At 37.9% G+C, this 24,347-nt stretch overlaps 1 protein-coding gene across 1 annotated transcript in view; it reads right to left on the bottom strand.

Annotated features, from left to right (window-relative positions):
• Positions 1-11,189: 11,189 nt before the first annotated feature.
• LOC108800060 (CD109 antigen-like) overlaps positions 11,190-24,347 on the bottom strand; it is a gene marked incomplete at its 3' end in the record, with an annotated part of 36,172 nt that continues 23,014 nt past the window's right edge. The window contains exons 15-27 of the mRNA XM_018572002.1: positions 23,507-23,740; positions 22,433-22,583; positions 21,696-21,872; positions 21,012-21,093; positions 20,453-20,684; positions 19,555-19,726; positions 18,268-18,458; positions 17,359-17,511; positions 16,794-16,859; positions 15,759-15,895; positions 15,459-15,609; positions 13,271-13,373; positions 11,190-11,290 (exon numbers count right to left, since the gene is read on the bottom strand). Coding sequence (XP_018427504.1) covers positions 11,190-11,290; positions 13,271-13,373; positions 15,459-15,609; positions 15,759-15,895; positions 16,794-16,859; positions 17,359-17,511; positions 18,268-18,458; positions 19,555-19,726; positions 20,453-20,684; positions 21,012-21,093; positions 21,696-21,872; positions 22,433-22,583; positions 23,507-23,740 — 1,950 coding nt within the window. The remainder of the gene's footprint in view (positions 11,291-13,270; positions 13,374-15,458; positions 15,610-15,758; positions 15,896-16,793; positions 16,860-17,358; positions 17,512-18,267; positions 18,459-19,554; positions 19,727-20,452; positions 20,685-21,011; positions 21,094-21,695; positions 21,873-22,432; positions 22,584-23,506; positions 23,741-24,347) is intronic.

Raw genomic sequence — 24,347 nt, 5'->3', positions numbered from 1 at the left:
ACGGTGAGTTGTAAAAAACACAATTGTTTGACCAACATCCCAGAATTCTCACTCTTACTGTTATTATTGTTTTCCACTTGGTTTCCAAACGCCACCACAACCGAGGACCAAGAAATCATCCCCACTCCAAAGCATCATCAACAACACACCAATAATTGGAAGCCCACCCTCAACCCCCAGAAGTGAGTATAAGATTGTTCCCACTTCAATACTCCTTGCCAATCACACTTAAACCACTGCACAAGGTAGTCGCGCTTCGGTCTCTCGCCTCTTTTGTTTTCCACTGTACACGTCGGAAACCCCGGCCTATACTCACTAGCAGCCGCACACCTAAGCAACAAACACAGATCCCCCTGGAGTGCACTTGAAACATTGGACTTTTCTTCTTTAACTTTTCACAGAAAATGTCTTAAGCTTACCATTCACTGTAGAATCTGCTTGTATTACCTTCTTTAGACCTACCAATGACTATGTATTGCCTGCCTGACTGGATCTAGTTTGAATGGATTGTTTAGGTTTGCAAACATATTACATAGTCTTGGTAAATGTAAAAGAGATTGTAATTTGTATGGCCATCCTGAAATAAAAACCTGTCAGAGGTTCAAACCCATCTCCACATTTACGAAAAAATATGTGTTATTCATAACAGTATCAACAGAAACAAAAAAATACAAACCTGGCAAAAAAGTAACTCTCCCACACTTTGCCCAAAGCTATAAAAGAAAGGCTGGAATTAGGCTTTAAATACGCTTGCAATAAATGTGAAACTTAAAACCTACCTTGAGGTTAAACCGAAACAGTGATACCTCAGTTATTCAAATATACAAAAGATGCTAAAATTGATCTGCTTTACTAAGTAAATATGGGACCAAAAGCTTTATGAAGCAGCAGTATAATACAGAATTGTATTCCCAGTTGCATGACAAATGAGAAGATAGATTTGACAAAGCCATCCTTTAATAGAATTCAAACCAATGTAAACTGAGAACAAGGAAATGTCCCCTGCAAATGTTTTAAAATTGTTTGAATGTACAGTTTTGCAAGAAAAACACAAAATGGCATTCAAGAAAGAAAATTCAAAAGGAAGAAACTATACTCCGTGGCCAGTTGCCACTTTATTAGGTGCTACTGCTAGGGCTGGTTTTAAAACAAAATGGGACAAATATTAAAATAGGGACCCCTTGCTGAAATTATGTAGTGTGTGACAGAGATGTCTCAACAAGAGCCAAAAAGAGCCAACAGAAGGCAAAACATGGTCATATATTTATATGGTGCTAAACCTTTGCACCTTTGTACATGCATATACCAAGCTTCCCAAGCATTGGTATACCACTTCCTTCAATCAGCAGTATTGTACTGGATGACAAGGAAGGAGGCTGGTTTACAAAAAGTGGGCTTCAGAACTCAGCAGCATATGTCCCCCTTACAATGAGAAACACAGCAACTCCTCAGCTTACTATATTAGTTTCCTTAGCAGATGGTTAGGTTGGGTCCTTAAGGCCAGCTATGAAATAAGAACATATGAAGAGTTAGGCTGACCATACACCTATAGATTTTCTATAGATTTTTTTTCTATCAGCCTATGGTCAGCTGGAAAAAGTGCAACAGATTCCTCCATCTATGCTAAACTGTGGATGGAGGAATCTCCCACTGGGCCAAGCTTCAGTATCTTGCTAGTCAGCCCCACTGGCTCTCAAAATACCTGAACAATGCCTGCATCCAATCAGATTGTTCAGGTATTTTGAGAGCCAGCGGGGCCGACTAGCAAGATATTGAGGTTTGGCCCAGCTGGAAATTCATCCATCCTCACAGTTTAGCATAGATGGAGGAATCTGTTGCACCTTTTCCATCTGACCATAGGGTGATAGAAAAAAATCTATAGAAAATCTGTAGGTGTATGGCCAGCTTTAGACCAGGGGCACATTTAGGTTAAAAAAAACACTTTCCCCCTGTACTAAATTGCCACATGAATCCCTGCCCTGCATGCCGCTAACTAGGGCCCTGGAGAGGGTGGGGCCCCTAGGCTATTTCCCAGTTTGCCCCTCTTAACTCTGACACAGCTCCTGTTTGCTAAATCAAAATGGAGTAATTTGTCTGCTATGTAAATGGTATAGCCAGAACGCCAGATTACTGAGTTTGAAGATATTTTAGGCAGTGTCAAATGGGGTAATTTGGTGCAGTGGTGCAATAGCAGGGGAAGGCACATAATTCAAATTGTAATTTTTCTTACTTCTACTCTCTTGTTCTTTATCTATTCACTCTTTAACAAAAAAGTATACAGTTCTCTCTTACAGATAATTGTGTTTAGTACCTTGATAAATTATTTCCACAAATCTGTGGCACAGCTGTGGGGGGCATGGTTTTCTCTAAGCTATGCCAGTTTGTTTATTATCTATTGGGAAGACCTACACATTTGGTCTAACAATCCCTTGGAGCAAACTTCACCCTCTATTTTGGATACATAGATGACATCCTCAGCCTCTGGAAGGGTCCATTGCCAGCCATCCTAGATTTTGTGACTTATTGCAATAGTAATCACTTTGGTATCCAATTAACTGTTATTATTAATCCTGATCAACTAGTTTATAGATTTGATTCTTTTTCATTATAACAACAGTTACATTTTAGGCAAAACACATTTTAATAGGGGTAATACCTACCTTCATGCCAACAGTTGTCATTATCCAAATTGATTTTCCAATATACCGGTTTTGCAGGTTACATCGAAACTGCTCTAATGACCAGTATTATATTTTGCAAGGTCAGTTCCATTTGGATAAATTGATAGAATAAGACTGCTAAGAATATTATTTGATAATGGCTTTGAATAAATAATTTTCAAGAGCATACATAGATGATCATTCTACCTTGTTGAGTCCTTATATTTTGCACTCAGTACAAAAGGAAAGCTACTCAGGTTGGCTGCATTCTACATAATCATTGGGACATCCTCAAAAAAAACCCAGTTTTAAATAATATTCTACCAGATAAACCTTTAAATGTTTATTGTGAACTCAGATGCATCACATATTTTATTGCATACAATACACTGAAAACATCCCCCCTGGTTTGTCATCTCTGGTCTCCAACACCTGTGGGAAGTTCAAACACAAAACCTGTGATTTTATGCTACATAGAAAAAAAGTCTTACTAACAATAATGGCAGATTTATCAATTGTTCTTCTTCTTATGTCATCTGCTGTTTAACATGTACTAGCGGACTTAGCTTTATAGGCCAAACTATCCGCACCCTGAGAATGAGGTTAGGTGAACACAAAAGAAAGATAGTCATTAAGAATGAAATCACATTGTGCCTCACCACTTAGAACACCATAATAGTGGTCCCACCCATGTTTCTGCCCTTGGTATGGAAACCATATTTTCTAGTCTATCTAAAGTGAACATTCTAAATGTTAGCATTTCTTCTCTTTAACTACTATAGCTTTAGTATTTGTATCAGTTTCTGTACCAGTTTTTTCCACAGATTACTTTATTATTTTGTTTATGTTACATTTGGATCACTATATTTGTGCGTTTTCTTTGTATATTAATTGTATATTGTTATTTTATCAAGTGATATTATTTATCCCAATTTACTTTTTATATACAGTATTAAACCATTTAGCTCTGTTTGATGATGACTTTATATTCATTTTTTCCTGGAAATATATTATTGTTTTATACAAAATATAACGGGTTTATTATCTATATACATTTTTGGTTTGTTTTAGAGGCAAAGGCAGCAAGAGAAACATGTTCCGTTATCTTCCTCATCTACTCCTTGCCCATGGCCATAGCGTGTCCATTAACTGCCTTCAAGCTGCTTTCCTATTTGAGCCACTAAATGCTCTGCAGCCCTTTCTTTACTCATGGTGGGCAATCATGTGACTGAGCTGTAATTATTTTCACAGCTCTGGCTGTATTTATTAGTCTTACTATAGAGCAAGGCTTGCTCCCATCCTAACCATGTTGACTTGCCAATTTGTGTTTCTTTTATTCAGCCCAAAGTGTGTTTAAGAGTTTGCAGTACTTCATTCCTCCACTCTGATAAAGGAGCAGGTGCCAAAAACATGTTTGTGTGGAGGTACTCCACTCTCAAGATACAACATACAATATCGGTCCCCATTCCAACTGTCATTTTGTGATGAATTGTTGCTCTTTTTTTCATTACTTTCGCAGCGTCCACCTCAGAATTTCTCTATCCCTGCGTATATCTCTCCTTCATCTGGTTGTCTTCAGAGAGTGTACCCAAGTACTGTTGATGTATTAAGAGCAGTGGTCTCCGTGGATTGTATGCCTTGATGAAGTCACCATTTGTAAGTGCAATTTTACTATTTTATTTTTATTAAGAGATTTTATCTGCAGTGTGCTCTGTTTTGTTTATCTCTTGGCAATTAGAGCTTATTCAATGTACATATTTGGTCTCATTAAGATGTTACACAACATCTTAAAACTTACTCCAACAGCATTAAATATATTACCATGTAAATGTTTTCATGATGGATTGCCACTGGAGATAAACAAGTTACACCAACAGCAAATATCCTAAACCTATTGACGTTACTTCAACATCAAACAGTCTATCTTTTCAATAGAGCCATGATGGCTTGTCAGAAGAGATTAAAATGGAAATGGATATGAATTACTATTATTACATCAGATGGTAGACTTTATTTAGCATATAGAAATAGCTATTTATAGTATATCATACAATACACAGTATTTATGTATTATGACATGACGCACTTTGCACTGTGAAGAGCTTAAACATAGACAGAAAACAAGTCAAAGGATAAAATATGTATCAATATATATGACTATTCTATTAGCAATAACAGTAAATAGCATAGCAATGTTATGTTGAATTAAGCTCAAAATCATTTTAACAGTAACACTTTAGGTAAAACGTTTGATCCACACACACACACGTTTTGTGTCATAGTCTTCAGAAATCCTAATCCAATACCACAAACATACCTGGGTAGGTATAACAGTTAAATTGGGTAAAAGAAAAGAGTATCTTAACTAATAGCAAACATAAACTTCATAAATAACAATTATTTGTAGAACCTAGTGATTTAAAAATCAAGGAATGTTGACTGAATAAAGCTGTACCATGTGCTAAAAATATGAATTTTGACTTACCTGCGAATTTCATTTCTTGGAGTAGAATACAGGAGACAGAACTTTTAGTTGTAGACCATGTGTTTTATGCAGCTACCTTCAGGTAATTGGACACGGGCAGCAAAGTTGTTAGGACAGCCCCATATAGCCCCTCCGAATCCCAGCAAGCCTCTTTTTGTTTAGTAAGCAATAGGAGTGAATTACAGAAAGAGGGCCAGGGACCAGGGACAACACAGCAAGGGTCAGAACCCTAAGAGGTCAGAGAACAGCTTGAAGAACCTTGGAATCAGATCACGTTTGTTAAAATGTAACAAACGTGATCTGAGGGCCTAGTGGTGGCCTTGCAAATTTGAGAAATAGATGTGTGATGTTAAAAAGGCTATGAATCATCCACAGATCTGGTAGTAATGGTACTCAAGACTAGACATTCATCAGACTTCGCTTCTTTGCACTGGATAGGGTCCACCAACCCAGACGAGGAGGGGATTGGGATAAATCTCTTCTACAAAGGGAATGTAGGTGGATCCATCAGACAGGATATCATGGGGCACCAGGGCTTAATGATATGATTAATTTCAGTTGCTATCTCTAAACCCAAATAATATGTCAAACATAGTGCTCTTTATCTTCATCTTATTTTTTATCTTATATATATGTGATGTATAGCGAATACATACTTTACCTGTCATATGCTGTTAATTTTAGAGTTTGGAATATGAGTTAGAATTATTAAGTATAGATCATCTGGCAAAATTCCTGTTAGATCACTATGTGTCACTCCGAATATGGGTGGAATCCCCCTTCAGTTACAGATCATGCTGGTTCATGGCTAACAACAACCTGAACTATAGGCTCAATACTCTTAATATCCTACATGAATGGACACATATATATACTGTATATGTACAACGTTAAATGACTTTGTAGGATTTAAACTCTAATCATGATTTTGGACATCTCTCACTGTACATCACAGCTTATAGATAATCCAGCATGTTCCGGAACTGACTGATTTATGAGGGATTTATGTTTATATTTGTTTATATTTGATTATGATTATAAAGCTATATGGGTCTGTAGGTATATATATATGTGTATATATATTGTTGATGTTGGGTACAATCCCCTTCACAAATGTTCTCCCCAGAAGCAGGTTTCCCTCAGTAGACTTAACAATATATGGACGGATATGAGGATTATTATTATTTTTTTCACATCACTCTCCATTTTCTATACATCGAGAAACCTGTGTGTATATATATGCAAAAGAAGATATTCTGATCCAGGAAATATAGCTATGGTTTCACAGGTGTCGCTATACTGACTCATATTGAAAGAATGTATTGCTTTGGATTACGGACTGCATAATTTCGAGTGAAACACTCGGATTCTAATTAGCTCTCATTAGCAAACTATTTAACACACCTTTGCAGGACATCAATCACACGCCCCTCCGAAGAAGCCCCGGTTGTGGGGGGAAACGCGTCAGGGTAGCGTGTGCTTTAGCTTCCCAGGATACCCACCATTTGATCCCCTACATGGTGGGGTGAGAACGAGACCTTGAGTGCCTTCGTATCTTAAAGACGGAGCTAACCCGGTCCGGACTTTGTCTGAACGCAACAGTGGCGAAGTTGGCTCGGATCGCAGCGGAGACCGAGCAAAGCGAGCAGGCACTCATTAGTGCAATCACATGCAGCTCTCCAACCCCACTGGGACCCGGTCACTCCGCTGTGGGGACTCCACCGCAATTCATCCATTTGTGCGGCCGCACTTTGGAATACCATCTGGATGTTTACTTGGACCTGGAACGAAGTCCTGCGGGTTGATGTGAGTGTCAAACTAACGGAGGAATAGGCATCTACTGAGCCTCCGGGCTCTTGATACAAATAGATTCTCTGGAATCCACATCGCTTTACACGGATACATTTCTTTGAAACCAATTACACTCACACATCAATGTGGGATCAGATCAGAACTGTCCTCCCTCTGAAGCTACACGCGTTGTGAGTACAGCTTCGATATTGTGTTTTTCTATTTTTGTTACACCATCGCGTTTATTCCAGAGACTCCCTGCTACTTAGGAGATCCGCAGTCTTGAAACCCGTACCATTGAACCAGTGTGACCCCTAGGGAAGCTATTTTAAATGGTTTTAGATGTTTTTGTATTAGGTGTATATACATGTATTTTTCTATTATTACATTTTGTCATTAATTATACATATATGCAATCTGTTTACTTAGACCAACTCCGCTCAAGGGATTTCTATTTTTTAGGGGATAATCATTTTTTGAATTGTCTATTGAAACCCTGGTGATTGGTACACACTTTTGTTTTATCAAGCGTAACTCCATTTGTTCCCCTTTGTTATGACTATGGCATTGTCCAATTGGGCTCTCGTTGGGTGACCCTTTAGTTGAGGGTTTCAGTGTTGGAAAGACCTGAGCTCCAGAATGTTGATGGAAAGCCGACATTCCTTCATCGACCAAGTCCACTAAACTGCTAAGGAATCCAGGACTCCCCCCAACCCAACAGGCTGGCATCTGTTGTGAGCATCCTTTAAGCCTTGGGAGGATGTCAGTGCATAGGATGATCCAGAGACTTGTTTGGCTTGTCCCACACAGCCAGAATGGGTTGTACAGCCTGGATTGAAATCGGGCATAAGGTACAACCTCCTTATGCCACCAAGGCCACCATCAGGCCCAGAAACCACATGCAGAAGCCATTGAGGGTTGGTTTTTGGACCAAATGGTTCTAATATGGAGGAAAATGGGCAGTCATTTTTACAGAGGGAAAACATTTCTGGCCAGGGACCTACAGTATCTCACAGAAGTGAGTACACCCCTTACATTTTTGTAAATATGTTATTATATAATTTCATGTGACGACACTTTGCTACAATGTAAAGTAGTGAGAGTACAGCTTGTATATCAGTGTACATTAAAGCCCGCAAACAGTTTGCTGAAGACAAGCAGACTAAGGACATGGATTACTGGAACCATGTCCTGTGGTCTGATGAGACCAAGATAAACTTATTTGGTTCAGATGGTGTCAAGCGTGTGTGGCGGCAACCAGGTGAGGAGTACAAAGACAAGTGTGTCTTGCCTGCAGTCAAGCATAGTACTGGGAGTGTCATGGTCTTGGGCTGCATGAGTGCTGCCGACACTGGGGAGCTACAGTTTATTGAGGGAACCATGAATGCCAACATGTACTGTGACATACTGAAGCAGAGCATGATCCCCTCCCTTCAGAGACTGGGCCGCAGGGCAGTATTCCAACATGATAACAACCCCAAACACACCTCCAAGATGGCCACTGCCTTGCTAAAGAAGCTGAGGGTAAAGGTGATGGACTGGCCAAGCATGTCTCCAGACCTAAACCCTATTGAGCATCTGTGGGGCATCCTCAAACGGAAGGTGGAGGAGCGCAAGTTCTCTAACATCCACCAGCCCTGTGATGTCGTCATGGAGGAGTGGAAGAGGACTCCAGTGGCAACCTGTGAAGCTCTGGTGAACTCCATACTCGAAAATAATGGTGGCCACACAAAATATTGACACTTTGGGCCCAATTCGGACATTTTCACTTAGGGGTGTACTCACTTTTGTTGCCAGCGGTTTAGACATTAATGGCTGTGTGTTGAGTTATTTTGAGGAGACAGCAAATGTACACTGATATACAAGCTGTACTCTCACTACTTTACATTGTAGCAAAGTGTCATTTCTTCAGTGTCGTCACATGAAATTATATCATAAAATATTTACAAAAATGTGAGGGGTGTATTCATTTCTGTGAGATACTGTATGTAGGACAAGGACCAGGTACTCCAGGTGGTGTGACAGGTCCAATGTCGATTTTTGAAGTTTGAGGTTCCATCTAAAGCTCTGCAGTCTGTATTGTCCATTGGATGTTGGGAAACAGGGCATAGAATGAGCCATCCTTCAAAAGGAGGTTGTCTAGATACCCCTTAATGTGGATACATAGTAGAGCATGGACGGAAGCCAACAGTAGCCTTTGGTGGTGACCCAAGGAGCTATGGACAGAACAAATGGAAGAGCAACAAACTGGAAGTGCTGCTTGCCCACTGCAAAACACAAGAATGGTTTTTAGCCTCTGGAAATGACATTCTGGACCCAAACTGGAAAGTGGGGCACCCCCTCATTGTGAAGAGGGATTGGAGCTATAATTGTTAAGCTTGGGAGTCCAAGATTTGCCGAATAACTGGACACCAGGTTTGGACTTCAAAATAGAGGCCTAAAAGTAACCTGTGGGGACTTTTGCCTTCTTTTTCTGAGGCAAAAGAGTGCTGTTTTCTCTCTGTGTTTCTTGATGCAAGCTTCTAATTTACCAAAGAGTCATTTCTCTGTGAAAGGCATCATCTCTAGGCATCTCTTGCAGGCAGGCTCTGCAGACCAGCACTTCAGACTGTCCACCAACCCTTCCATGCAGTCATGTAAATCCATGGGAAGCAGTTGTTGGAGACCAGACAGATCCATGATGATGGATCAGGATCTAGGGCCATGTGCTTAGTCCGGACAGCCAAGGTCTGGCAAACTGCCATGGAGGTGACAGCAGGTTAAGTAGTTGGACTAGCTAGGAAAAATAAGGCCTTAAAAAGGGTCTGTAACCTCTTGTCCACTGGGTCCTTGAAGACATAAATATCCTCAACGGGGCCCACCAGAGTCTTGTTCGGACAGGAAATGGCAGGGTCCACAACAGGAACACCTTATTTTTTCAGTAATCTCTCCCTAATAGAGTATTCCAGAATCTGAAATTGAGTAGAATCTGAAATTGACTAGGGGGGAGATGCAGAGGGGGCCTAATGCAGGATCCAGAGCTCTGAGGGAAATTATAGGCCAGCTCTGCATCTTCATTCTGGCTCTGGGTGTACAAAGCATTGCAAAATATTTAGTTTAAGTTTTTTTAAAGGTACTTTTGCAAGACATTTGCAAACACTTAAACCAGCTAAATAGTTATGTCTTAGAATATTTTTTTCTGATTTGGTTGTGTCACCTATTTTGCTATTTTAGCATTTAGCAGTTTGATTTGGATGAATACATGTATATTTGTATACATTGTCGTTTGTATAGATGTATGAAGATTTATACAAATATTTTCTGGATATAGTGTTAATTTATACCATTACGCAATGAAAGTTTTTTGCATTAAGAGACACACTTTGGGGTTGATTTACTAAAGGTAATTAGGCTGTCCACTTTGTAAGGGCATTTGTATTAGCAAGGAAATTTTCACTTAGCTTAGTGAACGTGATGAAAATTCACTTCACTAAGAATACCCAATCACGTGCATGGAAAATAAAAAAAATAGTATTTTTGTTTGCACACAATTGGATAATCATTCTCTTAGCTAAGGGGAACATTTCTTGCAAAGTGAAACTCCTATTTACCTTTAGTAAATAAACCTTCGTGGATCTTTTTTTAGTTTCATCTCACTAGCTCTGGACATCAATTTGATATTTTAATCTCCCTTTCCTTTCATTTAAATCAGGATAGCTGAGAGCATTACACAACCACAAAATAGGCAATATGACTTGTATTCATACTGGCATTAGCAAACAAACATTACAGTAGATACAACATTTTTATGATTTGCCTTTTGTCTCTGTCATTTAACATATACAAATAATAGCTTTATCTATACAATGTAAATATATATATATATACATATATAATATTTGCAACTCTAAACTGACACACTGCTTAATAAGAACAATAAACCCACACATACAAATAAAACATGCACTCTAACATGCCTGTATCATTTTAGCTGAAATGTGATTAAAAGTATTTGGGACTGGGACAGTCAAAAAGGCACCATAAATGTGACATATCACTGTGGTGCTGTGACTGGCATAGAATGCTGACATGTAGAGGGACATATATTCATTCATGGCCCAGTTAATAAGTTGTGCAGTGAATAATTAAAGTTGCATTGGTGATATTTACAGACAATAGTACAGAGGAATCACATAGAGCCAAAGCATGAATATTGTGGGTCTGTGAGCATTGCTTGATGGGACTTTCACAGTCACTGGAACATTTGAAGTCACTGGCACATTTGATCTGCACAGACTGCAGTTTGATCCACAGTAGTTACAAGAAGATATTTGACTCATGATCAGGGAATTATATGTCCTTGTTGCTGTCATTTCTAGAAAACATAAAATAAATATTATTTGCAAGGAATATACATAGTCATTGACATGTAAACCCTATCTGAATGACATTTTGGGGTCTATTTATCAATACTTACCCAAGATTCACACATTTTTCAAATGGATTCTATAAGAAAATGTGTGAATCTTGGGTAAAGCATTGGTAAATAGACCCCTTAGTTTGATAAAACACTGTGAGGGGAATTTATCAAGACTGGAGAGGACAAAATCTGGAGCAGGTGTGCATGGCAACCAATCGGCTTCTGTCTTTCATTTTCAAATCTTAACTGAACAAACTGAAGAGAAAAGCTGACTGGTTGCCCCGGGCAACTGCTTCAGATTTTGTCTGCTCCAGTTTTGATAAATCCCCCCCTGTGTATCTTAAACAATTGCTATTGGTTTTAATTAAATACTGTTTTAATCCTATTTTTGTATATCAACACTTCTGATCTCCTGCAGTAGCAAGGGTGCATCCAATTTCACATGCTTTTTGTAGAATTGGTATTTTATATATGTTGTAAAAATTATTATTGGTCAGATGCTAGTCTTTTGTATATTCCTATAACATATAGAATACTATAGCTATTTATAGTACAGTATGTTTGTCTTATATTATGCATTTTGCACTGTGAATTGGACAATGGGGCCAAATATTTACCTAAAGCTCCAAGGTACAGAAAATACACACAATCATGCAATTATCTTAAGATGGCTGAAGGCATTTAAAAAGATTGTTAGTGCAACTAAAGCTCTACAGGTAGACTTTTCTGATAACGTTCATTTATAAAAGATCTTTCATATAAACCATACTCCCATGATCAATTAACATTTGCTAGGAAATCACACATTTCTTCAGACCACTATCTTATGTCTATGGGTGACTTACGTTATACAAGAAGCAATACAACCGAATTGTGGTTGAACCACAAAAAGCAGGAAAATCTAAAAAAGATATAGTGGAGGCATCTACAGTACCAAGTATTGTATAGTATAGTATAGAAAAAAAAGGGGTTCTGAGGAAGAGGGCGTGGCCCCGGTCACGCCTCAACCTAGGCATTCTGTGCTGTGACACAGAAACCACTATCTGTGCAGCTCTTACATGCTGTATCTACACTAGGGAAGGTGCCCCTTGTTTTTGTTTTCTCATCAGATATCGCAGTCTCCCTGACTGATGTGGGGCAGCGACCTGTAGAACTTCTGCATGTATATTTCTTCAGTGGAGTGGTCATCTGGTGCTATTGGTTTTATTTTCGTATAGTATACTATTGGCTTAACAGAGATTTATTAATTGGATTTTTATTCATCTCCTGCCAAAGCTAAGTTAGTGATCAGGGTAATCCTGAAAAATACTCAAGAAAGGTTATCCGATAAAACATAGTACTGAATTTGTTTTTAAATAATTGGAAACCACCTAATACTGTTTGTATCTACTCCCATCATTTCAATTGGCAGTGCTTGTGTTGCGTGGAAGCAGTTATGTGCGGTTGCCAACCACAAAATGCTGCAACAGGCTTGTTAGGGGCTTATACTGTATATGAATAGTATACTAGCAAAAAACATTATCATGTTGTCCAAAGCATCAACTTCCAATTGTAATTTAGTAGCACAGAGTTAAAAAATTAAACAAAGATTCTGACTGGTTGCTATGGGCAACAAGAAACCTTATTTTCTGCACACCTTTTTATACAGAAGTTGTGACAGCTTGTAAAAGGATATGCTTGCTTGTGTACCATTCAGTTTGTTTATGCTACGCATTTCAAGAGGTTGGTAAGCATTAGCATAAAAAGGCTGACAAAAGAAAATGTTAACTAGTGCTGGCTTATCTGTCTGTAAATAATTATGCAACTTCATATATATTTAGTATCTTTGTATTTGTATTTCTTTTCTCTGTTCCCTTCTTGTCTATTTTTTCAGCACATTTGAAATTTTTGTAAGAAAAATATAATCTCAGAAATAATACCTTTGATTGTACTTACCAGGGTTGTAATAGTCATAGACTTGAATCACGGCATCCCGAGAACCTGCTACTTTGGCAAAACGAATCATTGGAACTGATATACAAAGCTTATCCTTGGTCAGCTAGAAAAAAATATAAGTTACAATCAATTACTAATTTTGTCTTTGTTTCTAAAGTTGGAAGGGCTGCTAATATAAATACCCTGCTTCATCTCCACTGACAGTCTTTAATAGCCCTGTTGTGCCCACCCTACTCATTGCTTTAGCATACTGATGAAAGTGTGCCTTTGTGGCCTATTTATTAAACCTCTATGGGTCACAAATATGAAGGTCTATTTAACTATTTTTTTCTGCATATACAAATGTTGGATCTATGTTTTGCATTGAAAATGTGCTTTGTTGACTCTTCTTATATTACATGTGTTATGGTTATATTGGTACTAGATTTGATCCCAGTGATGAGAACTTTGTTACGTTGTCCATGTGGAGTGACTGCATCCTCTTCAACCATAGCACAACTCCCCATAGCGACCAATAACACTCATGTTCTCATCAGTCTGTTATAGTAAACTATTCTAAAATTTATGACACAAGAAAAAACTGTGTTTGTTTTATATGGAAATATGCTTTTTTGTTCTGCATATATTCAACAGTCACATTTGGCTATTTGTTGATTTAAAGTGAAACTAAACCGAAAAATGCATTCAAGTACCTTTCCTATTAACAAAAATATCACTTATTTGTATATCGCTCAGCTGTAGATACTCAGATCATCTCCGAATTGGTGCTGATACTGTCCTTCCTTCTGAAGGGTAGCTACTTTTGTTCCCTAAGGTCCCTGTGTGCAGGGCCGTAGATAATTGTTTTTCCTGGGGGGGGTTCAGCTTCCTCAAATTATAAGATTTTATGTAGCAGACACACCAAGGTTTGAAGAAAATATACCGGCCATATCATTCCTAAACAAATCCTTTACCCTGAGCAATACCGATTTTGTTGTTCGACACCATATGGATAAAAACCATGTTTTCAAAAGACGTATAATTGGTACCAATTCACACAAACCACTTGGTATATACTTATTGGGATTTTTTTTACCAAAAATATTTAGCAGAATACATTTTGGCCTAATTTTAGGAAGAAATTTTATTTTATTTGATATTTTGTATAACAAAAAGTTGAAAATATTTATTTCCACAATTTTTTGTCTTTTTTCATTTATATAAAATGTTTTAATAAAAACCAGCAGCGATCAAATAGCACCAAAAGAAAGCTCTATTTGGGTAAACTTGCACGGCCATATTGGGCAGCTCCCAGGAAGGACAGGTGTTGCGTGTGATTAGTACGCAGCCCCTGTCCTTCTCTATGGGAGTACATGACCATACGCCGCCCTACGCTCACCCCAAGTGCAGGTCCGTATGGGTGCAGGTGTCCCGTCTTGGAAGCAGACAGGATCCATCCTGTCAGCGTACGAGTACCCGCACAGACGTGCAGGGTGGGTGAGCGTAGGGCGGCATACGGCCACGTACTCGGGAGCTGCCCGATACGGCCATGCACTTAGCACGGAGCTGTGCGTGCCGGCAGTTTCTCGTGTGAATGAGGCCTAAGAGTCATTCTTTAAGGTAAGTCCCTACAGTAGGATTGGGAAGGGGGAAAAAAAAGTTTAACTTTAATGTCACTTTAAGATGTGTGAGGCTAAAAGATACCTGCTACCACAAGGGAGCTGGTCCCATGTCCCCCAATTTTACAGGCGTCACCTGCAGATCCAAGACTGGTTGGCCAGTCCGGCCCTGGCCAAGACCCTCTGGGGGGGGGGGTTTGGACCCCCCTATCTCCCCCTTATCTACGCCCCTGCCTGTGTGTTTTGTAAATTACCCACTGCTCCAAGCTCGCTCTCGTGATAGGCTACAATCTCAATGCAAACTTGTAAACTAAACATGAGATTATAGTCCATCACAGGAGTGAGATTGGAGCGGTGGCTACTTTAGAACATACCCAGGGACCATGGGGACAAAAGGAGCCATCCTCCAGAAGGAAGGACAGTGTCAGCACCAATTCAGAGATGGTTTGAGAATCTACAGCCGAGTAATACAAAAATAGGTCATGGTATTGTTAATAGTTCAGGTACTTGAATGCATTTTTAAGGTTTAACTCCTGAGCTTAGTGTCACTTTAAAAAAAATATAAGTAGCAAATTTATTTTTAAACTTACCGAATCAAAATAAAGATAAACTTTGTCTTCTTTTGGCTCCACAAGCTTAAGAGATTGGGGTCTTATAAAATCTTCAGTTTTAATTGTGAATCCACTCAGGAAACCAACATCTAGGAGTGCCATACCACTTTCATTCCCTGGTCCCTGGTAGCTGTGAACAGATAAAAATTGCTATACTGTAAATAATATTAAAGCAACGTTCAAATACAAACAGCAGTGTAGTAAGTAATTCATACAATAGGCTGTATTCCTTTTATGCTACATACATTTGAATTCTAAAAAGCAGGTGATCTTTGTTACCTTGTACATATGTCCACAGACAATTTATTAATGTTGTTTTTACTGTCTCCCACTTTTACATCTAATGTGAAAGCTTCTGTCACTGGAGTGCTTCTCCTGCGCCTTGATAATGTCTTCCTGTTGTACATTACATTAAACTGCAATAAAAAAAATCAAGAAACATGTCAGGTACTGTAATATAACAACCAATTTAAAAAATGACATTACCTACATTTAAAATATCTGTTAATTACATGAGGCTTAATTCACAAAGCTTCAACGCAAAGATACGGCTTCTCTATTTAGCCATGTGTTTTAATTTTTAAATCCTATTGGACTTATTACTGAAAAAAGTCACCTTTTTTAAATTAGTATACTTATCCTGGTATATTAGCCTGGTGAATTGAGCCAATGCATGTAAATTGTTATCAGCACATAGATAATGTAATACAAATTTAAAAAAACACTAATTATAAATTGGAGCTAGCTTCAGATATAGGGGTCTATTCACAAAAGGGTGAAGAGTTTGGAGAAGGTAGGAGAAGTGAACAATCTAGGACAACATAGCTGAACTGGAAAGTGAGCTGAATTGGAGAATTTTTCCAAATCGGCTATTTTGTCCTAGATTGTTCACTTCTTCAGGCATCATCCAGGGTCAGCATCTACTTCCTGAACTGAGATGCCGGTTCACTGATGAAACAGTCATATAAATACTGGTACCTGTGCTCACAGTGACAAATAAGTCCCCGTCGGTGACTTTCTACAATATAAGAATATTGCAGGCTGATCACTGGGGGAGAGAAAACTGAGGAAATGCTTTATCCTGCATTCATCAGACTAATGTCTTCTTCCCAATTCAGGCAAAATCTAGAGCGTAATGGCTGTTTTTAATAGAAAAGGTACTGCATTTTTGACAACAATACTGTGACTGTATAATGTGACATGTTGGCAATATATTCATGCAGACTTGTGAACTTACTAAGAGGTTTTAACAAAAATTCTTAAATGCAGACAATGCAAAAATACAAACACTAGTTAAGTTACAAGTTATCTTACCTGTACAATAGCCACTCCTCTTCCTACAACAGTCACATTGACTGACAAAGGATTGGAGACTTCAATCTAATCGTTAAAGAAAAATACCAGAATATTATATCTCAAACAAAATAAATCAGGTTGCTGACAGGTGTGTGTGTGTGTGTGTGTGTGTGTGTGTGTGTGTGTGTGTGTCTGTGTGTCTGTGTGTACACTTGTTTATAATTTACAATATATTATTATAAAATGGAATAATTATATTGTTCTATTTTATAACATTGTATCACTACCTGTTGACTTTGCAGCAAAAGTAAATTGTCATTGGTGATCTGAAATCGTTTTGGAATATTCACAGTTGAACCAGTAATAGACACAGTAAGTGCTGTATCCACAGCGGAAAAGGAAAAAACCTTGCACAGAGCTTGCAAGTTAAAAAAGGGTGTTGACAGGTGTGTGTGTGTGTGTGTGTGTGTGTGTGTGTGTGTGTGTGTCTGTGTGTCTGTGTGTACACTTGTTTATAATTTACAATATATTATTATAAAATGGAATAATTATATTGTTCTATTTTATAACATTGTATCACTACCTGTTGACTTTGCAGCAAAAGTAAATTGTCATTGGTGATCTGAAATCGTTTTGGAATATTCACAGTTGAACCAGTAATAGACACAGTAAGTGCTGTATCCACAGCGGAAAAGGAAAAAACCTTGCACAGAGCTTGCAAGGCCATAATTGTATCCTGTAAAGACATAAAAAACAAATGTTTAGCATATTATGAATACATATAAAGAAGCACTCCAGGATTTTTTAAAATTAACCCTTGCAGTGGGCTGCCCCAGCACTGCAAGGGTTAAATGCTCGTTTTCATCTAGGAGTGGAAAAAAAAAGTAGAAATTCTCTCCCCTTCTGCTCCAGCTGTGGTCAGTGCCTCGGTGTCTTTACATAATGAATATGTTTTAGTCATGATGTCCTTAGGCTGCCGAACCCCGGAGGATAGGAGTCTGTAGGGACAAGTCTAGCAGCCAAGTGGGTCCGAGGATTTTGTGAGTATTTTGTCTTTATTTTCACCCCTAGACAAAACAAGCACTTAATATTTGCAGTGTGGTGGCATCCCCACTGCAAGGTTATTTTTTTTAAATCCTGGAGTTCTTATTTAATAAATCAAACATGACAGATTTTCATCTCACACACCCAAATTAAAGAAGAACTCTGGACAGAAACTTAACCCTTGCAGTGGGGCTACCCCTACACTGCTAAGGTTAAGTGCTCATTTTGGTCTAGGGTCTAAAATAACAAAGATATACTCACCCAAACAACAAACCTGTCTAGCTGCTAGACCAGTCCCTGCAGCCTCTCTCTTCCCTCCCACCATAGCGGTAACCCCCTGCATACGTTTTATTCTGCCTGGAATTCTTCTTTAAGGCTCTCTATATCTGTCTGCTCTTTGACCATGCTATTTCTCCCTTAACTGATATAAAGTAATTCACATTTTTACCTGAGTCGATACATAGCCCCCAAGAGAACTCATTTGCTGGGTCAGCCATTTCAGCACAGGGAGAGCATCGGAAAACCTGCTCTGTTCATTGAAGGAAAGCAAGGCATAAGCTGCTGTTTCGATATCTGCTGTTCTTGGCTTCCAGTAGTAATTGGTTGTTGCAGAAGGTGAAGACCAGAACTTCAGCTCTCCTAAAGGGTTAAATAGTTATGTATAATGTTAGTACTTAATGTTTTGTACTTAATAATACATATCTGGAGTATAAAATAGCTTTAAAACGCACAAACTTGCACATGTTTTGTATGGACTTTGAAGTGTAACTCCAGCTAATTAATTTTTCAATAATTAATTTAATTTTGAATACAGTAGGGAAGGATTAGAAGTTCTGTCAATGAAAGTCTGACAACGGTTTCCTTTCACAGTCTAAAAAAATATAGGACTGTTTATACTGCTATCTCGGTCCCTATTCAATAAAAGGGGATTGATGGGTGATAAGGTACTAAAGGGTGACTCGAGGTGAAATAGTAGATTGAATTCAGTGCTTGAACAGACTTAAATATACTAGCTCCCCTTCTAGACTAAGATACCAGAATAACTTGTTGCTTGTGAGCACACTGCATTAAGATCATTGAGGGTCAGAGTCAACTATTCGGTGTCTGTGCCACCAAATAACTGTGATATGCTAAGAAAGGCTAACCACATTCTACAACTTAATGAATACTGTAGGTATGGATACCTCATACAAAAAAAAAGTTTTTTTTAATAATAGTATTTTGGGGTTTATGTAATTTAACCATTTAATATGTAAACAGTGCTTCACAAACCATACTAGTTGGCAATAACCCATGGCAGCCAACCAGGAATCAGTTTTCCACATTTTGGAGAGGACTGATTAAACTGGATTTCTGATCACCGTCTATAAGTCACTGCATACAGCTATTCTTTTAACTAGTCTAACGGGATAAGGTGATAACAACAATCTTAATACATATAATGCCACGGTGCATTTCTAAGCAACATCCTTGCCATCCTTTAACAAAGCAAGTATATTTTAAAATGTGACAAATAATGTGTTTGTATTCAGTACTGGGAATTTCTTGGCATTGTACAATGTATCTTTTGAATACAAATATAAAATAGCTTATTGACCACCCAGCTTATTGAATTAACACACATATATCATCTCATAGGTCTTGTAATACAAAGTGGATTTTACATTAAGAAATGTAAAGTAAAATTACTCAACAAAATGTACTTATTACAATACAATTTTTTATGTTTATTTACCTGCAGTGATTGCCATTGAATTGAGCTTGTTCAGGGCAGCCTCCGCTTTGGTGCTTTTAGCCAGGGTTAGTGCATATGCAACAACTGACAAGGTGTAGTTAGTGGAAATTCCATCATCGAATTTACTTTCAATATATTTTACAGCTCTCTGAATGTTTGCGTCATAGAGTTGCTATAGGAAAACAAAATACATAGAATCCAATTAAACTCTTTGCTTATATGTTTCCATAATTTCTAGATTATATTAAGATGGGCAAACCAGTCCACCACATTTAAGAGCCAAATGGACTCTACTAGTGGATATCAGATAGTCCTTTGGACTGTGTCCATTGTTTCCCCCACCTCCTTTTTATTTCATATTTTGTGAGTAAAATGTAAACAACAAATTGTGTCCCCCTCACCACAAAGCAAGACCAGCTCAGCACTCCAGGTGTACAGGTTGGTATTATTATAGTCGGAGGGTCAAAAGAGCTTTAGCCATTGTGCTCTTTAACACCAAAGAACTTCCCACTTATTATTGGGGAACCCTCAATTGAAAGCACCTGCATAGTGCTAATAGTCAGACAAGTTGACATAACCAGTATTCTGCCCTCCTTTATGGGGATGGCAGTATATATGCCAGGTACATAAAATTGTCTAATTTAGGGAAGAGAAATAATTAAAAAAAAAGAGATGATCACAAACAGATCCAAACACAGCTAATTCAGATAGCAGGAGCAGACTGGTGAGCTCCCAGCAGAGTGGGTTTTCCTTTATCTATATATTATATTTTTTATCATCATCAAGAAATAAGGGTGTTAATACAATCCAGTAAATAAAAACAATCCAGAAAAGTGATTTATAGTGAGCTAATTGCATCTTGAAATGTATTTCAAGTTTATGTGCAAATAATACTTACCCTATATGTTGCATCTTCCAAAAGTGAGGTCAGCACGTAAGCAGTTAGGGTGACTGGACCATCCAGTCCTCCTTGGAGTTCCTTGTGTATCACTATGCCAGGCTCAGTAAATACACCAGTGGTCATATCCTGGTATCGAACAAGCCATTGTGCTATGTCATCTAAGACTGCGGGACTTATGTATATAAATTCCCGAGCCTGAAGGAAGCATCTAAACACAAAAGCCGAGAGCCTACAATAAAAAAATACAAATAAGGAAAAATAATGTAAATATACAGGTGAAACTCGAATAATTAGAATATCGTGCAAAGTTCATTTATTTCACTAATGCAACTTAAAAGGTGAAACTAATATATGAGATAGACTCATTACATGCAAAGCAAGATAATTCAAGCCGTGATTTGTCATAATTGTGATATATATATATATATATACATATATATATGTGTGTTAAATATACAGATGAATAAATTAAGCATACACTTACAATAAGCATAGTTAGCTGTATATGTGACAGTATTATTATCACTCAAGACACATCTAATAATGTACCACTCACCATGTGCTTCCAGAGGAGTCAGCATTTCCAAAAACACTAAAAGAACCATCAGATCGCTTATATGTTAATTCTCTTTGGTAACCTGCAAAGAATACATCCATCACTTTAGTTTTCAGAAAATCAATGTGATTACACAATTAAAAAAATTCTATTCCAGCAGTTCACAATTTTTTTTTATGTAATCTAATCAAAAAACTAGTGTTTCTGAAAGCATCCATTTGCAATAAACATTTGGTTAGTTACTCTAGACTTAATATCCAGGGTTCAGTACTGTATAGTCCATCACTTCTGGTTCTCCTTGCCTCCCTGCTGGCTATAGATGTGATGGGGCCAGAAAAGAGGAGAGGAGAACAGGAAGAGGTGGGCCAAAAAGAAACCATAAAGGGACCTGGTCACGTTTTCCTGTATTACAGCACCAGTCACTGTAAAAAAAAACCAAAAAAAAACCTGTATGAGCATGCACTGGGATGTACATGCACTATAACTGGGCCACACTTGCTGTGTGCTTAAAATATTAGATTTAATTATGACTAATTATATATTCCAGGTCATACTACATGCTAATAACTCTTACAAACTGTACATTTTGTATATTTGCAAGTCACAGCTGACTATAAGAGATGTATACTTATCTACAATATTTTATTTAATCTGAAATGTTAAGTCAGTCATGAAAGAATTTACCTATATTCATGAAGCCTATAGATCTTGCTCTGATATCTTCAGTTATCTTTTTAGATGTAATTAAATATTGGAGAATATATATATTTGGTGCAAAGTTGATCATGTTTTGCTCTCCACATCCACATGGCATTTGGATAAGAGACTCTAGACCATTTATTGAAGGCACAAGAGGATTCCCTGTGTAGAAGAAAAAGACAGCACTGGTTTAATTATCCATAACATATGCCTATGTTCACTGATTTCTTTATAGAATACACAATAATGTGTTGTATTTATTTACACAGCCTTATCAAAATCTGCCATCATCAATAAACTATGCAGTCTGTGTTTAACTGGAAAAAAATTAAGATTACTGTATAAGCCCAATTAAAGCCGAAATACACTGTACGAATTTCGTACATTTGGCACCCTTTTCGGCCAGCATCCCTCAATCAGCTGATCAAAGGAGCCGGTCAGAAAATGTTCAAATCAACAGAGACTATAGAGAGCTCTGGTCAAACATACACCAGCCTCAGTTTAATTCTAAAAAGCAGCCACTTTCCTTTATACATTTGCTGGCTGCCACATTCTAAATACAGCAAATGTTACACTCAAATATGGGCAAATGTGTATCCATTAAATCTGACCACTTCATCAAAGCACAACTGACAAAAACTATTCCCTCTCACTGGGTTGCCTCATATTAGTGAAAGGAAGAAGCTAATGCCAACACCATGGTTGAACAGAGTAATACTTACCAACCACAGCAATAAATGCTTCCTCACTGCCTTGTACCACATCACTAGGCAAACTGAATGAGAAGTTCTTTGATGCTATCTGACTTGCATTTCCCAAGGCCGAGAGGCCAAACAGTTCTGTCTGTGTATAAAAGTACTTCACTCCTTCAGCCTATAGAGAAAAAAATATACAACCGGTTCAATGATTGTCGAAGTAGAAGAAGCTGTGCTAACAAACACATTTCACACATTGTAAACTGAGGTTGGCCATACTTCTTACATAGAGGTATGCTTTGTGGGATAGCCCTGGTGGGGAGTGGGGAACCAACCAAAACCCACAACCTGATTAGAACACAGAGTTTTTCCAGAGTTTGGGCAATTATGCCCAAAGTGTATTATTGGCTGCCCAGATTTCAAAGACTGTGATAAACCACTGCCATGTTACAAGAGACAGTATGTGACAGTTGCCATGTTGCAAGTAAATGTAAGTATTCACTCTTATATTATTTTGAGAACCTGTTGCCAAATGATCTCATGTTGCAAAAAACTGTAAATGAATGCTGCCATACCACTAAGTGACTGCATGAGTGCTGACATTCTACAAGAGTTGCTTGTTAAAAATTGTGTCAGTCATCCTATTTGTAACATAAGCAGGGGAGCTGTGCTCTGAGATAAGTGATTAATTGAGCAGAATGTGTCTATTACTATTTAAATAATCTTTAATTGATGGTCTTGCTACTCTAACCAGTGAAAACCCATAGCACGGCATGGGTCTTCTACATCTTCTGTGGAAAATAGAAGTGGAGTGGCTGATAGGTAACAGACAGCTACACAAGTGTGGTGAGGGAGGGATACACAAAAATGGGGCACAGGATGGGTTTTGGACCCAAGAGTTTGGACCAGCCTGTTTTAAACAAAGAAATCTGAACACACAAAAATATTTTATTGCATAAATGATTCATATTACAACAGTCAAGCACAAATTAACAACTAAAAGCAAATCATTTGTTGTGAATATATGTTGAAAACAGAGATATTTAGTTAAACTGAACATTTTTCTGTACATATCTAAGTTGTATTTGTGATGTTACTCACCTTCACTAGAATACTCTGGGTTAAAACATCTGATGATGCTTTCGATGCTGCTTTAACTGTGAGGGTGAGGTTACCAAGTTTCTTTGGCTCTATTGGAAACAAAACAGTTGTTCCATCTTCTCCGGGAACAATTACTTTCTGTTGGCCAGCTACCATAGGTGTAGAGGTTTTATTATTATTATTAAAAGGTACAATTATATTGAAGGCAGTGTTACTTTCCATAGTGACCAGAACCTGTAAACACAGAAAGGGTATTAATTATATTACAAAAAAGTCCTCCCCCAAAAATTTTTTATGGGTATTATTCTGATTCTTTGACTTTGACCATTATTTTGGAATAACTGACCCAGAACAAGCATGCAGATCAGAATGTGTGTGTATATACATTTATTTACGCAAAGGAACAGCATGACAAGTAACTAGCATTTTCAGAAAGAGATCAGTGTACTGAAACATGAGATTCAGGCCTCACCTACTTTTTTACTTTCCAGTTTTCTACTTCTATCATTTCCAGCCTTGCCCATTCACATTTTTTTTTTTTTTGATTGAAATTTTTGTTTATTTTGAAAATTTTTAAAGATACACAATACACAATAATGCATAAAAATAAGCAAAATCACCTACATAACACACTAGACATTAGACATGTGAATGGGATGTTGAATTGCATTCTAGCCCATTCACATTTTGTAAAGATGATGGAATTATACATTTACCATGCCGAAAAAATAACAGCTTGAGTGTTCTACCTCCACCATCAAACTGCTATAAAGCAAACATCTTGTATTTATCTCACAGCTTTTATTCTCTCCATCTACTTGCCTCATTTCATGAGAGAGCA

The sequence above is a fragment of the Nanorana parkeri genome, unplaced genomic scaffold, assembly GCF_000935625.1.
Source record: "Nanorana parkeri isolate BGI_ZX_2015 unplaced genomic scaffold, ASM93562v1 scaffold1895, whole genome shotgun sequence".
NCBI classification, from domain to species: domain Eukaryota; kingdom Metazoa; phylum Chordata; class Amphibia; order Anura; family Dicroglossidae; genus Nanorana; species Nanorana parkeri.
This window is presented reverse-complemented; position numbering and strand designations above follow the sequence as displayed.